The 19,956-nt window shown below is 44.0% G+C and overlaps 1 protein-coding gene across 14 annotated transcripts in view; it reads left to right on the top strand.

The window, feature by feature from the left end:
- LOC141794692 (ankyrin-3-like) overlaps positions 1 to 19,956 on the top strand; it is a 139,581-nt gene that overhangs the window by 116,447 nt on the left and 3,178 nt on the right. For 9 of the 14 annotated variants that reach the window (XM_074675110.1, XM_074675108.1, XM_074675097.1 and 6 more), the window contains 9 exons: positions 491 to 517; positions 2,417 to 2,498; positions 3,701 to 10,948; positions 11,850 to 11,924; positions 12,264 to 12,395; positions 12,532 to 12,675; positions 14,831 to 16,295; positions 16,428 to 16,590; positions 18,592 to 18,683. In XM_074675110.1, the coding sequence (XP_074531211.1) occupies positions 491 to 517; positions 2,417 to 2,498; positions 3,701 to 10,948; positions 11,850 to 11,924; positions 12,264 to 12,395; positions 12,532 to 12,675; positions 14,831 to 16,295; positions 16,428 to 16,590; positions 18,592 to 18,663 (9,408 nt within the window). In that variant the 3' untranslated portion in view covers positions 18,664 to 18,683. The remainder of the gene's footprint in view (positions 1 to 490; positions 518 to 2,416; positions 2,499 to 3,700; positions 10,949 to 11,849; positions 11,925 to 12,263; positions 12,396 to 12,531; positions 12,676 to 14,830; positions 16,296 to 16,427; positions 16,591 to 18,591; positions 18,684 to 19,956) is intronic. The other 5 variants (XM_074675098.1, XM_074675104.1, XM_074675105.1 and 2 more) reach the window with 4 other exon arrangements.

Raw genomic sequence — 19,956 nt, 5'->3', positions numbered from 1 at the left:
ATAAGGTCATGTCATATCACCTACATGTAAATGAGATTGAAATACTGAAAGCAGTGTTATCCTTACATCCAGAGGAACCATTCAAGTTCATTTGGTCAGAAGTGACTGCCTGCTGCTTGTGTCTTTTATTAGTGTTAAAGCCTGTGCCAGTCGTAAGACCCCACAACGTACACATGCAGCCACACATGAACATCGTGCTTTCTCTATTGCCTGGCTCACTGTGGGAACATCACTTATGCAGAAAAAGAGAAATGTTTGTTTGTTGTGGTGTTGATTGATCACAAAAACTGAAATTATTTTGCTTATGCTTTTTTTATGTTGCTGTTTCTTTTGATTAATCCTCATAGATTTGTTCTGATGCCTTTTGTTGTTTTTGCTGCTCCATTTTCATCCCCTGAATTTTCTTTCCACCTCCCCGCTCACTATAATGTCCCTGCTCTCCATTGTGTCATCTCTCTCCTCTCCTGCAATGCATCTTGGAATACCACAGGATATGGAGTCTGATCCTGATGATGAGGTAAAACAGAATCTTCATCATCACATGGAACTGCTTCTTCTTTGTCGTCCTTTTTTTGTTGGCTTCCCTGCAGATGCTGTCGTAAACATGCTTGTCACAAATATTTGGTCTCTGTGCAGTACCTTTGTGTGAAAGATGCTTCTGACTGCACCGTTCTTTTACGCTGCTATGTAGTTGCTGAATTGACCCCATATAGAAGCGCATGAGTGGAAATGGCGGATGTTTTAATCAGCAAGACTTTATTTATTGTTGTCTTCATCCCAAGTCCAGTGGAGCCAACTGCTGCTCCACCGTCAGCTTGTTTTTCATTTCTATCCTTCTTTCCATACATGTTCAACAGGAAGTCACCATGTCTCCATCCTACTAATAACTAATAGAAACTTTCACACAGGACTACTGAATCTTTTGTCAGCCAGTGACTAAACCCTTACATTTATCGTTTGTCTACTAAGTCCATGTTTTGTTGGGGATGGGATTTCCCTCTGCCACCCTTGTCCTGTGTCTAACAGAGTACTAACTGTTTCCCTTGCATGACAAAACATTTAATGAGTTAAAGGGAGAAAAGGGGCAGTAGTGTCAGACTAACCAATATATGTGTGTAATATAACTTTGATATAAATATATCAAACCTCAGTAGGAATGTTCATATTGAACAATTACACTCTTAGAATTAAATGAAGGTTATATTCAACCAGAGCATTTTAAGTAAAGAATTCATATTTTCAATTTTATGAGGCTATTCTGCTTTTGTTGATAGGACAGATAAAGATGAAAAAAGACAGGATGACATGAACCAAAGAGCCAAGAGTGTTCCGGTTTGGTGTCATTTTTGAATATTAGTATGAATATTTAAAGAAAAATAAACTCTAAAGATTAGCACCTGACACATTATAGTGTGACACTAATAATAATATGGATAGGTAAAACAAACTAGTCTATGCAGTGTTTTTTTTTTGTCTTTACACTGAACAAACCAATACAAGTACATTGTGGCCCAGATGTGTGATTTTTTAATAGCATGCCTTTTAAAATGGGAGGCCAAAATGGGTGCACCACAAAAACAACAGCATCAGTGTCTCACACACATGCTGTCGGCTCCCTTATTTACACCAGTGTTAGTTTAGCTCTGTTTCATCCTCCCCTGCTGGTTTAACAGAGGAATGACATCACCTCCCTATTCTGTCTTCTTGCCTCTTACATAATAGCTGAAGCTGAGAGTGAGTGTGTACCAGTCCTGCCTCAAATAAGCGATGTAAAAGAGGCTGCAGATAATCCAAGAGGGGCACAAACCCCACATCCATTAGAGCAGTCGTCAGACCTTATCTTTAACATTTCACCTTAAAAGGCATACTTTTTAACTTCGCTGGAACTGCATCTAAACAAGTTCTTTGAATCATATACGGGTAAATTGTTCAAAATGAACCTTTTTCCTTTGAGGGACTTGGCTTACTGCTGTTATCAAAGCAAATTTGACCCATTTGTGATTTTTTTTTGTTGCATTAAAAAGTGGCACAGGATCCTGCCAGTTTTGATGAGGAAGGGAAAGGGAAGCTGGGGGGATATTTGTTTAACATACATGTAGTTAAATGATAAGTCAACCATTCAACTTAGAACGAAGCAAATCTTGTCAGTCCTTGTTTTCTAGCAGTTATACTGAGAAGTGCAGAGATTGAAGAGATGCAGGGAAATAGCCCATGCCTCTCCAGAGCAGACTCTAAAGTACACCTGCAGTGCCTCCTTGTACCACCACTAACCAGCATGAACTGACTCACTCAAAACTAGACAGCATCTGTGCACCCAAGTACTTCTTAAACTAGCTAACTTCTCATATGGTGAAATGACATTAAATTCACCATATTTTTTGTTGAAGCATCCTTTGTTCTTTTTTGTTTGTTTCAGACTGAAAAACCAGAGCGACGTCATACCTTTGCCTCCTTAGCTTTGCGTAAGCGCTACAGCTATTTGACCGACCCTGCAGCGAGTGAGTGTCCCATTTCTATATACATAAAATTTTTCCATTGAGTTCAGATGTAATGTTATTTTACCCAGTTTTAGTGTCTAAATGTCCCTTTATACAGTGTACATATTTTTCACATACCCAAAGTACAGAAAGACATCTATCTTTCAACGTGTTCTCTATCATTTATTCACCTGTCTCATACTCTTTTGATCATCTGTCATTCATAAACATTTGCATGGTTTACTGTGTGTTACGCTTTGCTTACCCACCCCATGTCCAGAAAAAGTCTCTCTGTTTCGACTGTTACATGATTTGACATTTTTGGAAACACTGGGAATCAATGTCTGTCTGCTCATTTATAATTTCACATAAGATGTTTTAATTCATGTTGAATAAAAATATTCCTTTGAATTGTTCTCATTCACTTCAGTGGCCATTTCACTCTTATTGGCTTTATGATTGTGTGCGTCTGTGTAAACTAATGTGGTAACAGGTTGCACTTTACATTAACTTGATGTCACCTACAGAGACACAATGTGTGCCAGATTTCTGACAGATTTGATTTTTTTTTATTCTCAAAACGCTGCATATGCTTTTATGCAACTGTTTGCTGCAAATACTGTCAGGACAGTTTTTGCTCAGCACTCTCTGTGTTATTGAGACAGAGTAGGTGAAACATAAATGTTCAATTTACTGTTACTTGTTTGTAAAGTGCAACCTTATATTTTTATTTTAAGTCATGACCAAACAAGACAGGTTTTTTATTAATGTTTTACACTTGTGGGGTCATCTCTGGCATTGAATATGATAAAATGAAACACTAAGCACATGTCAAACATGTACAACAAAAGACACTGTTGCAAGGGGCAAATAGATAAAGCACATCAAAAGTCAATGGAATTTCTTTTTTTTTTGTTATCATGTCATTTTTTTGTCAACACTATTGTATGTCAAACATTTTTTTACTTATACATGCTCTGTTCTTTTTCTGGTGTATTTTGGTCACAAGTCACTGATTCTAGACCCTCATCTGTCACACATTCTGAGTTTCTGAATTGTAGCCTTTCTTGATTTTATGTGAAACATTTTATCTTGCTGCTTTGATGATTCTGTTTCTGACTGACTCAAATTTCTCTTTCTGGTTTTTATGTTTTCTTTCAAATTATTTTTGTTCTATTTTATGTTACCTTCCTTATTGCTTTTCATTTGAATTATCGATGAAGAAACTACTGATCGAAGCTCGTCGAGAACACAGCCTTCTGGCTACCCTCACAAACCTGTCTTTTCAACGAGATCTTATCAGGCGTGGTCGCCTGTTCCTGTCGCCATCCCTGGTCAAGCCAAGTCTGGGTTTGGCTCCCTCTCCAGTTCGTCATCCAACACGCCCTCTGCCTCTCCATTAAAGTCTGTCTGGTCCATCAACTCTGCCTCTCCTATCAAGACCAACATCCCTGGATCACCTGCCTCTTCTGTAAAGTCAGTTAGTGACATGGCATCTCCTATCCGAACTTACAGAACCATCTCTTCCCCCATAAAAACTGTAGTCCAACAAGCACAATACCCAGGGCAGGTCACCCCCAGTCCCCTGGCCTCACCATGCAAAACCGTCCCAGATCCTATGTCTATGAAAGGTCTAGCTGCATTGTCTGCCAGGACCTCCCCCATTACTGTCTCTGGAGGGGGAAGCACACTCCTCGAAAGAGCATCCATAGGCATGACCCCACCATCCTCTCCCAAATCTTCGCTGAGTATGTTCAGTTCACCTTATAAAACTGTTATGGGGGGATCTAGCAGCCCTGCGTCTTCCTCCTCACCCATAAAAACAGTCCCTGGCCTCTCTTCTGTGCGCTCCTTTGCCTCTGAAGTTACTGGTCCTGCAAGAAACCTGTTCTCCTCTCTTACATCACCACTGAAATCCAACACAGCTCCAAGTGCTGCTGCCCTGATCAACGGAACTGTGTCGCCCACACAGTACCGCTCTGCTTCCCCAACATCTCTTCTCACAAGCAGTCTGCAAGAGAGGATACAAGCAACCACCAATGCTGCAACCACAAGTGTCAATGCAGCTTTTGATGAGGTTGAAAAGACTTTTAACTCTTGCTCTGCAGGCTACGGCACCTTAAAGTCCATGTCCTCTTCAGCGTCTTCTTCATATCAGTCTATTAGATCATCAGCATCTAATTCCCTCTACCCCTCACTTAGATCCCCTGCGAATGCCACCACTCCTGTGACGTCCAGTACAATGACTGTTCCAGTGTACTCAGTTATTAATGTGCTGCCAGAGCCCCAGTTCAAAAAGCTACCTGAAGTGTCCAAGTCAGCTGCTGCTCTTCTGTCCCCACGGAAGACTGTCCCTGTTGAGGTGAATTCTCAGATGCAGTCTTCTTTTATCAAAACCCTTTCCCCCATCAAAACTCCTCTGTCTTCTGCAGCTCTGAAATCACACACCACATCCCCCCTGTCGTCCAGCCAAGAGATTCTCAAGGATGTGGCTGAAATGAAAGAAGACTTAATAAGAATGTCTGCCATTTTGCAGACAGACCCAAACTCCACAGCCAACAAAGGATTTCAGTCAGATTCTCCTAAAGAGGCTAAAATGGAGGACGAGGAACCGTATAGGATTGTTGAAAAAGTAAAACAAGATTTGGTGAAAGTGAGTGAAATACTTACTAAAGATGCTGTGAAGGATGGTAGAGTTTCTCTGGCGAGAGGTTCTCTGGATGACATACACTTCTCAAAAGTACAAGTTGAACAACCGCCTAGCAACTGGAGCTATCCACCAAGATATGAGACTGTTGTTCCTCAAGCCAAATCAAAAGCAATACCAGATAGAGATTTCAATCTGTCCAAAGTGGTTGACTACCTGGTCAATGATGTTGGTAGCAACACTTTCTCAAAAATGCACGACACAAAGCCCAAAGCAGATGAGGGCAAAAGGGAAGGAGAGGGCAAGGAGAAGCAGAAACGTGTGCTAAAACCCACAATAGCAGTTCAGGAGCATAAGCTGAAAATGCCGCCAACAAACATGCGCTCTTCAACTTCAGACAAAGAAATCAGTAAAGTAGCAGATGCGCTTTTTGGAGCAGACACTGTGCTAGAATCTCCTGATGATATATCACATGAGCAGGATAAAAGTCCTCTCTCAGACAGTGGCTTTGAGACTAGGAGTGAAAGGACACCCTCTGCACCTCAGAGTGCAGAAGGCATGGGCCCCAAGGCCCTTTTTCAGGACATCCCAGTTCCTCCAGTGATCACTGAGACAAGGACTGAGGTTGTCCATGTTATCAGGAGTTATGAGCCCTCAGAAGATAACAAACAACCTGCAATGGAAGATGCACAAACCGTCAGATATATTGATTCAGATTCCAAAGGGCATCTGAGTCAGACTCCATCAACTCCAGAACACAGTAAATGCTATTCAGTTAAAGTCAGCCCTGATGAGGATCCAATGGGGAAAGGAATGAGGGTAAAGGAGGAGACACACATCACTACAACCACCAGGATGGTGTATCACAAACCATCTACCAAGGACTCTACATCAGAGAGGTGTGAGGAGACTATGTCTGTACATGATATCATGAAAGCTTTCCAGTCAGGGAAGGACCCCTCTAGAGAACTTGCTGGACTGTTTGAACACAAGTCTGGCAGTGAGGAAACGTCACAGAGAGTCCTCGAAGATATCAACTCCAAACCTAAGGTTGAAAGAATAATTGAGGTTCATATTGAAAAGGGCAATAAAGCAGAACCAACAGAGGTCATCATCAGAGAGACTAAAAACCATGCAGAGAAGGAAATGTATTACTACCCAGGGAACAGACAGGAAGAGGAGGAGCCTGAGGAATCACTACCCGTGTACCTTGACTCGCCCAGAGTTAACACACCCATGTCACAAGAGGAAGACAGTCGCCCCAGTTCAGCCCAGCTGATGGCAGATGACTCCTACAAAACATTAAAGCTACTAAGCCAGCAGTCTGTGGAGTACAATGAGGATGAATCATCAGAGCTTAGGGGAGAGTCTTATAACTTTGCAGAAAAAATGCTACTGTCAGAGAAATTTGATCAGTCTCATTCTGACACAGAGGAATATCTGAGAGATAGATCTCGCTTCCATTCACCAGACAGAAGTAGTCACAGTGAGGGTAGATCAGCTGGGCCTAGGACGGAGTACGTTTTTAGATCATCAAGAAATGTGTTTGACAAATCTGGAAGAATGGCCAATGTTGATGATAACTTTGACAAATTGACACTTTTGCAGTACTCTTCTGAGCCTGGCAGCCCAAAGCAGTCTGTTTGGATGCGTGTGTCAGAGGACACTCAGAGTAAGGACAGGGGTCAGCTTGTGTATGAAGACAGGGTGGACAGGACTGTAAAAGAGGCAGAGGAAAAGCTCAGTGAGGTTTCTCAGTTCTTTCGTGATAAAACAGAACAACTCAATGATGAGCTCTCATCTCCAGAGAAGAAATCTCGTAGACCAGACTTCAGGGAATCACGGTCAGGGCCCAGCTCGACACACAGCAGTCCAGAAAGGTCAGCTTATAGAAATGGGGGCAGCGGGGAGGAGTGGAGTCGAGAGAGGCTCAGAGACAGGTTCAGCTCCAGTGATAGAAAATGTGCCAGCTTACCCAGCAGTCCAGAGAGGAGAGTACTGCTGCAATACACCGATTCAGACCGGAGGCAGCAAGATGATAAATCAAAAGGCAGCACAGGTGAAAGTCCAAAGCCTTTTCAAATGTCTTCCTCTAAAGTCAGTGCAGTGAGGCTAAAGTTTGAGCAAGAGGCTCAAAGGCAAGACAGAAGTCCTCAGGGTGGCGGTTCAAATCCTCCAATCAGGAAGCTTCAGGAAAGTAAGCTACCTGTGTACCAGGTGTTTGCTGGTTCAAACATCCAAAAAACACCAGACAGTCCAGGAAACCAGAGGAGATGTGTAGATAGCCAATCAAACAAGTTCTCACCAAAGCATGAGCCTGGTAGGAAAGATGAGGAAGAGAAAAAGTTATTCAAAGCATGGGAGAGCAAGGATTATAGTAACTATAAACCCCAATCTCCTAAACTAACACATGCTTTGATCAGTGATTCTCTTAAAGATGGCAGTAACAGTGATCCTCAAAGACAAGAAACCACCAAAAAGATCATCTACACAGAGTTCGTTGTCCGAGAAAGTCCAAATAGTACTGATAGTCTAAAAAAAAACTCGGAATCGCAAATTCCTGTAAGAAAACCATCTAATTTCCCTGAAAATCAAAACCCCACCATTTTAAAGTTAGATGCCTCCGTTGAATCGCATGAGAGGTCAGGATCACATATTCCTACTTTAGCTAGAAGCCGCTTACACAGTAGCTCTGACTCCAACAAGTCTACTCGTGGATCATCAGTAGGGAAATCCTCAGACTCATCAGACGGTAGTGTGTCAAATGTAGTTTGTAATGGTGTTGATAGTGACCAGCTAGAGTACTTGGAAGAAGCAACACCTGTTGTTGTTACAGAGGGTTTCAAAGATATTAAACCTTTACCTGTGTATGTTAGCATCCAAGTAGGAAAGCAGTATGAGAAGGAAACAGCTTCAGGGCAGCTGGGGACCTACAAAAAGATAGTAAGCCATGAGAGTAGGACAGTGCATGAGACCAGGGGTGCTTTCTACACTGTCAAGCAAAAGCAGTCTCCATCTCCCCAAGGAAGTCCGGAAGATGATACTCTGGAACAAGTGACTTTTATGGACAGCTCTGGGAAGAGCCCTGTTACCCCTGAGACCCCCAGCATAGAGGAATTAAGTCTAGCCTCAAGAACCCCAGACTCTGTGATTGGCTTTATGCCTGGCATGCCAAGCCCTATCCCAGAGGAGTCCGAGGAGGAGGAAGGGAAGACCTTCATCTACAAGGAGCCGACGAAAGAAAAACCCAAGCCAGCTTCCTCAGGGAATCATAGTAAAAAACAGGATGCACAGAGACCAAAGTCAAGGGAGAAAAGAGTGGCCTACATAGAGTTTCCACCTCCACCTCCTTTAGAGACAGAGCACCCTGACCCTGAAAAAAGGGGTTCATGTGCTTCCTCTGAGGCAGAGACAGAGATGATAGAGGTGAACCTTCAAGAGGAGCACGACAGGCATCTCCTAGCTGAGCCAATCATCAGGGTCCAGCCACCATCTCCTATCCCCCCAGGAGCTGATAACAGCGACTCTAGTGATGATGAGTCTGTTTTTCATCCCATCCCTATCAAAAAGTACACTTTCAAAATGAAAGAGGAGGGAGAGAAACGGTCCAAACCCAAAAGATCAGAGAAGAATGGAAATAACAAAGAGTCTGGGCTTAATGGTGTTGTAAAGGCGGAGGATGCTGACTTTGAACAAAATGGCAATGATCAGTCAATCACTGACTGCTCCATAGCAACCACTGCTGAGTTCTCCCATGATACAGATGCAACTGAAATAGACTCTTTAGATGGGTATGACCTTCAGGATGAGGATGACGGACTGAGCGAGGACCCTAAGACTTCTAGTCTATCCAATGATGGGAAAACAACTGACCGCTCATTTAGCCAGACAAAGCTTGAAGTGATAGAGGAAGAGAAATGTGAAGAAGGGGGAGATAATGGGAAGACTAAATCAAGTGCATCCTCACAGAAAAGTGGTGGAGATGAAAAGGATTATACCCTTGAAGGTAGACATCCAGAAAGGCTGGGCTTTGGAGAAAACTACTTTGGCTACCAACTGGAAGAGGAGCTGAATTCAACTTTTAAAACTGTTGCCACCAAAGGCTTGGACTTTGACCCCTGGTCCACCAAAGGAGGAGAAAACGATGGAGTTTTTGATTCCAAGGCAAAGGATGAGGACCCCAAGCCCTTTGGTTTATCGGTGGAGGACAAATCACAGGCTACAACACCTGACACAACTCCTGCTCGAACACCGACTGATGAGAGCACACCGACTAGTGAGCCTAATCCCTTCCCTTTCCATGAAGGGAAGATGTTTGAGATGACCCGCAGTGGTGCTATTGACATGAGCAAGCGGGACTTTGTTGAAGAGAGGCTTCAGTTTTTCCAGATTGGTGAGCATTCCTCTGACCCAAAAACAGGGGAAAAGGGAAAAGGGGGCAAGATCCTGGGGGTAATTTCCTCTCAGTCAAAAACAGGGGCCACAGTAGATGGGATGGTGAAGGTTATAAACACAACCATAGACAGCAGCACTACACCAACAACACCAGCAGCAACAGCAGCAAATTGCAGCCCTGCACAGCCCGGCAGTGACACTGGCATTACCTGTACCGATGCCCCCACCTGCGAAGCCATAGCTGAGACTGCCTCCTCATGCACAATCACAGCCTCTAAGGTTGATCCCAAATTACGCACTCCAATTAAGATGGGCATAGCTGCCTCTATTACTGTGAAAAAAGACTCAGGGGATCTTGCCGATTGTAAAGCTGAGATGTCAGAAGGTCAGATGGTGCCAGAATATATCAGTATAGAAGGTCAGTGTACCGAGAGCCAGTCCAGCAGACACTCTGAGCCCAAGTTAGAAAGAAGAGATTACCCCTCTGAAAACTGCAACAACAACAATAACCTTGAGTCATCCAGTGTTCAGGCCAACTACATCCAGTGTGGCAGTGTGGTGTTTAATTTGCAGTCCTCCTCTGAGCCCACTCTTCAGAAGGCTAGCAGGATAGAAACACTGTGCTGTAGGGATGTAGAAGAGAGAGAGGAGATTCACAGCAGCAGTCAAGAGCAGAAAAGTGAAACAGTCAGAGAAAGTGAGGTGAAGCAGCTCAAGTCAAGGCTTCCAGTAAAAGCATCAGGGTGGTCATTTCACACGCAAGGAACAGCCATAGGCAAACAGAAACCCAAACAAGCAGTAACAGTGGAAGTCAGGAAAAGAGGAGAGCCAGCCATAGCAAAAGTAGAGCCCAGATCTAGAATACCAATCAAGGACGTTAAAAAGAGCACTCCTGCTGTTGCAGCTAGCTCACCCATTTCAGTCCGGGTTACCTCCCAGCCAACAAGGGCATTGGACAGAGACAGAGCGGCCATACAGTTGCCCTCAAGGCTACCGCTGAAGGACAGGCATCAGTTCAGTACAAGCAGGCAAGGCAGGCAGGAGAACCCTAGTGAGGTTTGTAAGCGCACCATTGAGTACTTTAAAGACATTAGCGGGGAGACGCTAAAGTTGGTGGACCGCCTGTCAGACGAGGAGAAAAAGGCGCAGACAGAGCAGTCGGAGGAAGACAGCACCTCCCGGAGCACCTCTCTGTCGGACGCCTCCCAGCCTTCCCAGCCCTCCCAGCCCTCCCAGCCCTCCCGCTCATCCAGGTCTGGTAGAGGTTCGAGGGCTGAGGCCGGGGCCGCGTCCGTAAGGGCAAAGGTGGCGACGACGGACAGGGCCTCCGGCAGTGAGAGGAGCAGGAGGAGTAGGCGGACTGGTGGGAAGGAGGGCAGTCAGGGACTCACAGGGTCTCGAACGCCTCCCATCGCGGAGATCAAGCCTAGTTTGTAAAACTTTCACACTATGTTTAAAATACATCTATATATTTATATATTTCACTTTTAGTTGCATGACATCGTTGTGATCGTTTATTGGATTGACTGGAATGCCTGTGGCGTGTTTACATATTCTCTTAGAACAGTAGCTGTCATTTAAATTTCTTTTCTGTCATTGATGTACTGTGTACTGTATTGTCCTTGTTGCAAGATTCTCTTTCCTCAGTTCCCCTCCTCTTACCCTTTTTAACCTTTGTATCGTAGAGAGAGCATGCCAGTAGTAGTGACTGGTTCACTGGCACAACCAGTCCCTTTTTTGACAACTCCCTGGTCTGTCTGTCTGTCTGTCTGTGCAGGGTGGCTACAAAGTTATTGTAGTTTGTTCCTACAGATTTTTCCATGTATCAATTGTCATTTAAACTAACTAGTGTTGGAAAAGAACACACAAAAAGCGTTTCGCATGTTAACATGTTAGATTCTAACATAGATTTTCCACCTTAGCTGTGTAGAACTAGGAGTCTGTTGTTGAGAGTCATGTTATGCTTTGTTTTGTGTGGTTCTCATGACAGTTACTGCCTGCTTAGAGGATACATACCACAAACAGTCACAGAGCACCACTGATTAAATGGACATATTTAAGTTGCTCATTATTTCTAATGTGAAATACCCTTTTCTTGCCAACATGGGAAAATAATTCTTAACCCACGTAATAAAGCTACACAACAGTTGTATGCACACAATTCTAATACACACATAATCAACATTACTAAGAATGACTTTCTCGATCTGGTAAATATGTGGCCAGAAAAGGAAATTATGTACATATTTATTTCTCTCTTACATTAGTGTGTGTGTGTGGGGATGAGGAAGTGAATGTAATTGATAGGTGAATGTCTTCTGTCTTTTCAGGTCCCCAAAGTCCCTGTGAGAGAACAGATTTGCGTATGGCCATCGTCGCAGATCACTTGGGACTTAGTTGGACAGGTTAGGAGAGCTTTTTTCTTTTTCATTGGTCTCAAAATTTGTTATTTACTGCCCTCTTCAGGTTGATATAGAAACTGTCTTTTAAATGCAGCAAAGAAAAGTAAAGGCAGAAGTCGATATGACTAGAAAACAAGGAATTAAACGGTCTAATGAAAATGTTTTGAAGTTTGAATGTGAGAACAACAGAGTCATACAGTAGGGTGTCTCATAAACCACAGATTCTGGTTCATACTGGAATGGATTGCATTTTAGTTTCTGCAATCTGTGCTTTTGCACCTTGAACAACGTGGTAGGCATTAGTCACGGTCTGAATGTGTTGCTGTCTGTTTCCCATCACAGAGCTGGCTCGGGAGATGAACTTCACAGTGGATGAGATCAACCACATAAGATTAGAGAACCCCAACTCTCTGACAGCACAGAGCTTCATGCTGCTTAAGAAATGGGTCGGACGGGAAGGAAAAAATGCCACAAGTACAACTATTTTTATATCTGAAAACATTACTTTTTCCATTTCTTTCTCTTGAATCTGTATTTTTCTTACTCACTCATTCTGCCCTTGATCTGAGGACACAACTATTTACTTTTGTTGTCTCATTCATCTCAACAGCGGATGCCTTATCTGCAGTGCTGACCAAAGTCAATCGGATGGATATTGTGACTTTACTGGAGGGCCCAATATTTGACTATGGTAACATTTCAGGCACGAGATGTTTTGCCGATGATAACGCTGTTTTCCGGGATCAGGCTGATGGTAAAGTTTAGCTCTGTCTAGCTGACCTTTTGCCTCTCCCTGCTACCTTTTATGTTGTGCCAGTGCATGGACTATTTCCTGTAGCTTTAGCGTAAACCTCTAGAGCAGCGGATGTAGAGTCAGATATGGATTTTGTTTGGACAACTGGCTCCTACTCCTGCCAAAAGGCATTCCTAATTTCTATGTTGTGTAGTTAATATACATTTTTTTCTGAAGCACAACCATGTTCTGGCACTTATGTTACTCTGTAAGCACTGCCTTCAGCTGGCTAACAAACCACCTTGTTGTGAGTCCTGTCCTGGACACTCGTACAAACCAAAAGAGTGCACCCAGTTGTCACAAATGAGCAATACATGCTGTTAAAATCCCACTCTGTGCATGTTTAATGCTAGACACTGCTTTCCTGTTTTTTAACCCAAGCAGAGATGTTATAACCCTGTAGAGTCTGCTTACCTCAACTGATTTAGCTTAGTTCTCCTAGTTCTCCTCCAGTTCCTCTGAGCCTTCCTTGGATAGATGAGAGAGACTCTTCCTCTTTGATACCAGACTGCCTCCTCCTCCTCCTCCTCCTCTACCTGTGCCTCCCATCACCTCCCTGTGGTTCACTGCTGATAACAGCACATAACAGCTCTTAACAATTAAGAGCCATGTGTTGTCCTCTCCTCATCCATCCCTCCCAGGCCTCCTCATCCTCCACACATCCCTCGGTCATGTTATTCATTCTCTGTCTTGTTGTCGAGCATGTTACACATTTTTATGTTTTCTTTTCCCCTTCTCTGCATCTTGCTATGTTCCTTTCCCATAGTCTGCATAATTATCCCATTGACCCCTGGGAGCACTCAAGCTGCGTACATCCTTCCGACTTCCTCCCCCTTTTCTCCAACCCCAACCCCAACACCCCCACCCACTCCCCTCACTCCCACTACAGCTCTTCACTACCGCCCCTTGTCCTCACGGCGCTCCCCCAGTTACGAATCCTCCATCTCAGTCAAAGATTTGGCCCCCCCAGCACAATTTGAATCTTCACATTTCAACTTCCTCTCCCCTTCCTGTCAAAGCCTGAAGCCTCGAACTCCCACTGCTGACCCTCGTCAATCCCCCGCCTTCCCTTTCTCGCCTCACCTATCCTCCCCCATTCCCCTCATCACCTCACCTGTGCTCAGCTCGCCGCCACCCATTCCTTCTACAGCATCAGTCCCCTCTTTTCCCAGACTCACCACGCCAACCCTGAACCCCTCACAAACAGAAACTACCTCTGACACCTCTGTCACACCCACCAACCTCACCCTGGCATCCTCCTCTAGTTCCCCTAACCAATCTGAACCCATCACCACACCTGTGTCACCCACCCCCTCCTCCCCCTCAGGCAGGGCCTCGCCTTCTCAAGGCAGAGACTCCCAGGCAGCTCCCTCCTCCCGCCCTGTCTCTCCTCTCTCCCTGTCTGCTGCCCCTCCTGTCTCACCCTCTGGGTCTCGTTGTACCAGCCCCACTCCTTCCTCCCCTCCTCTCCGCTCTCTGTCCCCCTGTCCTGCTTGCCAGTGTACCTTTGCTCCCTCCATCTCGCCATCTCCCTCTGCTGCCCGTGTTGACCCTTCCACAATGGAAATATTAATCTAGCATGCTCTACCTTTTCTCTTTTCCTTCTCACATCTCTCATCTGTCAGCTATCTCATGTGAGCATGTAACAGAACACCTGTGAAAATATTATTATCTTTCACTCATATCATCCCACGCTACACAATTAACAAAGCCTTATGTCAATAATGTGTCCCACTTTTACCGTCTTAACTCAGCGTAACTCTGATTAACTCTCACTAAAAACCAAATCACTTGAAAATTAAAAAAAAACTTTTATACTTTTGAGATCTTATTCATTAATTTTATTTATTATGATTCTCAAACATATTCAGTAAAACATATTTAAAAATACTGATTTATTTTACTGAATATGTTTGTAAGTGATCTGTCATGATTGAATTATTCAGACATATCACTACAAATGCTATCTGGTTGTCTGGATACATGCCTCACACTTGTGCCATTTTCCACATCATACGGTGTCTGTGTTAGTGTTTGTGTGTGTGTGTGTGTGTATCTTTTTGTGGCATGCTTCAGTGTGTGTACGTTTCTACATTTGTCATCCTGTCACCTACAGATTATCAGAGCATTCTAGCGGAGCTGCAGTCCCCCGCCGCACTGCACTCCAGCCCCCACTTCCTGGAGCCCGAACTCCCTGTCACCCCCAACCCTTCCCTTGATCCCCACCAACACCACCACCATTACCCAGAACCAGACACCCCATTGCTGTCTGATCCCCACCAGCCTCAGCCCCTACCTTGGAGCCCGGCGATAGAGCCCAGTGACCGAGAGCCTGACAGCCCCCCAAGGAGCCCCCCTAGACCTTGTGAGCTTGCTTTGTCAGCCCCGGTGTTTGAACTCCCAGATCCCGTTCCCTCTAAGGTCCCAAAGCCTCACATCGCTTTGAACGACCAGCTTCTTCTGAGCGAGGAGGAGGAGAAGTCCTATCAAGAAATGGAGCTGAGCCACAGGCCCAGGTCACGCTCCTTCCCTGCAATGTTCGACTCTGACATCGACATGGCTTTCTCCACATCCTCCCCTTCACTCTCATCGATATCATCCATTACTCCTTTAACGCCTGACAGAGCCAGAATGGGAAACAGAGGAGTGCAGATGGGTGCCCTGAATGGGGTACAGGAGGTTGTAGATTTGAAAGTTGGCGAAAAGAAAGTGACAGAAGAAATAGAGAAGGTTGCTGAGATGGTTGCAGCAGAGCTGGCAGAGGGAAAAGACTTAGTGGAGAAGTGGGTGGAAAAAGACTTGATTAAAAATGTGAACAGAAAGTGTGAGATAGTAACAAAAGATAGATCCGACACTGAAGAGGAAAACTGCATTTTAGTGGAGCAGAAGGAGGACTGTGCAGAGGAGCAGAAAGATGTGGAAATTGAGCTGCAAGATGAGAAAAAGGGGGACACATGTGAGTTAAAAGAGGTAATAGATTTGAAGGATTTGACAGAAGAACAGCATACTGGGGACTACACAGGGTACAATGAGATAGAAGCAGAGTCCTGTGGAAAAGGTGTCAATGAAACACCTTCAGTTCAAGTTGCTGATGACTGCAATGAGGAATGTGTCTGCCAGGGAGACAAAATGAAGGACATGGATAGAGAGGCTGAAAAAGAGTCATGTGGCAGTGAAAGAGAGATTCCTGAGACGCAGGACGTGGACAGAACATCAGGGGAAGAAGCTGTAGGTCCTCTCTCCCCTCAGGCCTGGGTTCAGGCACTTGAGGAACGTCAGCCCAGAGATTCTGGATCCAGTGAAGAGGAGGTGGAGGAGGAGGTAGAGAAAGATGAAGAAATCACAGAAGAGCCATTAGGATCTGTGTTGGAGGAGGCGAAGAAAGAAGAAGGCTCAGAGGAGGAGGAGGAGGATGAAGAGATGATCAAGGCCAGTATTCAGGAGACTCTTGATCAGGTTGAACAGGCAGAAAAAGAAGTGTGTTCACTTTCAGGTTGGCACAGTGATTCATCGAGCGTCAATGTGGAACCACCAACGCCAGGCCGCAGTGTCAGCTCCGACCTGCTCGACAGGCGGGAAAGGTACAAGTATTATGCAACTACAAGCTTCAAACAATAAACCCTAGATAATCTTACAGATCTTCTCAGTCTGTGTGTTTCAGCTCTACATTGTCCTAGAAAAACAATTCTTATCCTGATGTTCTAACCCAACAGCCAGGAGAACTCCAGTGACTCCATCACCTCCTCTTCCAGGGGCGAATCAGGGAGGTCCCGACACAACGGCGACAACTCAAAGCACTCACCTCAGGGCGGCTCATCAGAATCATCAAGTGGCAAAAAGGAAGAAGGAGCACTGTTGTCAGAGAAAAAAGTCCAGGTAAAATCTATTTAAAGGACACAAACTGGAATTCTTAAAGTATGGGTTCAATTTTTGTTGCTCAGAACTCAAATAGTTTGTGTTCTATCAGGAGGAACTTGGAAAGAAATATAAACTTCATTTCTTTTTTCCAGCTTCATCTTTTTGTTACAGCCCAGGACAATGACAAGATTTAACTAACTTATTTTCTTGCATTTTTATGTGTTTTTTTTCCTCCACCTTCATTTTTATTCCCTGAACTTAAAACCCTTTCTTCAGCAGAAGGTTAGTGTAGATTCCGGCTCAGAGGAAGAACAGACTGTAACCACCAGAATCTTCAGACGCCGTCTCATATTAAAGGTACCCTGAAAGCTGGGTGCAGAGATGGATTGAGCCTTGGCTTTTATTTGGTTTAGTTTGGACTCTGGTGTGCATTGTAGTGCTTTTTGGATGCTCCCTTGCCGACTCTCTTTGTGTCAATAGATGTGTTTTTTTCATGATTAATGAACCTGTCTTGATGGTATCATGTTTTTCACATTTGGCTTGTTGAAGATTAACATAGTTGGCTGCTTCTATCTGACACAAAGATTCTCTCTCCCGAGGAGTTGCTTCAGTGTGGTGATGGTGTTGGATTGTTTTATCAGGTTTATTTTATCATTAATGCGCTAACCACAAATACTTCCAGGGAGAAGAAGCAAAGAATATTCCAGGTGAGACTGTGACAGAAGAACACTACATGGACCGAGATGGTAACCTCATCAGTAGAAAAGTAATGTATAACTTTGTTTCCTTCCCAAGCTCTGATTTTAAGTCTAGGAGCTTCATTTTTTACGGTCCCATCAGATCTTTTACTCCTTTGTCAACACTCTTCTACATGGTGCAGGTAATCAGAAAGGTTATTCGGCGGGTGTCTACTCCCACACCAGATAACCAAGGAGGTGACCGTTTGTTCAGAGACCTTCAGCACAGTCCCATTCTGCAGGAGGATGGGTCAGAGGTTGGCATGAACATCGCTCTTTCACTGTGTGTCTGGTTTCCAGGTCAAAAATATAGAATGATGCCGCTGTGAAGTACAGGGAGGAGATAAAAAACTAGTGCAGGTTTAACAGTGACGGAAAAGCTCTGCTTAAAGCTGCACAGAGTAAGACAAAATAAGTTTTTCCAAAATGTAATTGGAAATTCTAAGAAATCTAAGCAATGCTGAAATTCACAACATATGAAAAACTGGAAATATGACATGAAGAAATTATTCTATGGTGTAACTACTAGAAAAAAAGCACCTTGGTGTCAATATTTCACCAATCTGCATATAACTACTTCAGGATAATACAATAACAGATTTTATCACAAGTTTCTTGCAGGTTGTGCTGATCCCAAAGTGTCGTTTCTTTGCTGAGTGCAGCTTTAAGTTTGAAAATGCTGTAAAAAGCAGATTGATTGGATGCACATGTTGTCCTCTGGGTGAATTTGAGTAACACTGGGTTAATGGTTCAGGAAAAGTCTTTTCACCCTGCCACTTTTGGGAAAATGATTTAAATAGTATATTTTGAAAAAAAAACGCAATTCTTTGAAGTGCATGGGTGCATGTTGTGTTTTGATACTGTGTGGTGTCTATTGTATTGCATAACAAAAGGGGTGCTGACTGTGCTCCTGACTGTGTGGTTTTAAAGTGTTTAAACGATTAGTCAACAGTATCACTAATGAGTGTCGTGATTCTGCTGTGAAAACACAATCTGTCTGTTTCTGTTTCTAACTCCTTTCATAACAACTCAGAGTTTCTCTTCTTCTAGGTGTCTGGTTGGTGTTTGATTTGGGTGCTAATTACATTCCTAACGTTTGAGCTACTACTAACACGTATTTTACTGTTTATTACTGATTCTGCAGTGCGTGAAGTTTGGCTTCTCTTTTGTCTCAGGTTGCTGTTGCAGGTCTTTATCCACTGGATTGCAACTCCTGCCTATTCTCTGAATATCACATCTTAGTTGTAACATGTGTGTAATAATTTATATTTTTTTCTTTAAGCAAGGAGAGGGGTCGAGGAACAGCAGGCGAAAGGATGACAGAAGATCAGGGGATAAAAAGCTCCACTCATAGGGAAAGTTGTGCTCCACCAGGTGCAGTAGTTAACTCCTTTTTGTTGTTACTTTAGTACCCTTGTTTCTGTATTTTATGTCTTGTGTCTCTTTATAATTCTACCCTAATTTCTCATGATGTACCGGTGGCATCTCGCTTCAGATAAGACATTAAAAGAGAGTATTTCACAGAATTACTCTGCCCTCTCCATAGCATTGCACTGTCACATAGAAGTTGCAAAAGGCTGACTAATGTCTGAGTATGATTATCCCCTGGGAACATTTCTGCCACCTTTCCCCACTGAATGTGTTTGCAAAGAGGACAAAGTTGATGGGTGCTACACACCTCAGCAGTATATTGCCTGACTGATACCCTCAATGCTTGTTTTTTTGTCAGCTAAATCCCTGACTCACAATAGCATTGTAGCATCCAAAAAGAGTTTGTTATCCCACCGGCCAGACTGTTAATCCCTGCTGCTGTCCGCCCCTTATGTTGTGTTTGCAGTGAATCACTCCATCTGCACAAAAACTGACTCAGATGTAATATGGCACTACACTGAGGTCTGACAGAGAGTTACCATGGCAACAGAGGTCACAAAAACAACCCACGGTCCATCAGGTCTCTTTAACATTATGCCAAGTTATCATTCAAAGGAATCAAGGATCGTGACGTTTGTGTGTCTAAAGGCCTTTTCACACGTTAAAAAATTACACTTTGATAATTGAAAGGTTGCACAATCTGAACAGACTTTATTATGTAAAGACAACATTATCCATAAAGGTCATGTGAGAACTTTTTGCGGCTTATGAAACACATTGGGCTCTAATTTCATGGCGCAGCGTGTTAATTTCGTGCGGCGCACCGTCATGTGCTGCCAATTTGACAATTTGCTAGACCGTCTTAGCAGAGGTGGGTGTGGCGGCGCGCCAGGGGGAGTTGACGGCGCACCAGGGAGAGCTGTTGGCAGATTCATGTTGGCGCAGTGACAATTTCGTGCCAAAAACAGTGCAGAAAGTACACTGAAAGCTCGCCAGCTCCAACCTGGTCTATTCTCGGCGCAAAGCAGAGCGCACCCTCCGCAGCTGTAATTTGGTGACAGGCGCACATGTGGGCACATGTCAACAAAGCCTCAGAGGCAGGTTTTCAGAGTATCAGGCACATTTTAATGCAACAAACAATCACAGCAATCACTTTTTAATGTAACCGTCTGAACAAGCATAGACATTTGTATCTATATTAACTGACCCGTCACATCTGATGTCAGATTAAAGCTGTTTGTCATAATGGAAAGTTAACCTAATGGCAGCTGGAAGT

The sequence above is a fragment of the Halichoeres trimaculatus genome, unplaced genomic scaffold (genome assembly GCF_033239565.1).
Source record: "Halichoeres trimaculatus isolate MK-OKI-2021-1 unplaced genomic scaffold, fHalTri1.1 fHalTri1_scaffold_8, whole genome shotgun sequence".
Lineage (NCBI taxonomy): Eukaryota > Metazoa > Chordata > Actinopteri > Labriformes > Labridae > Halichoeres > Halichoeres trimaculatus.
Note: the sequence above shows the minus strand (reverse complement) of the source record. Positions and strands in the feature narration are given on the sequence as shown.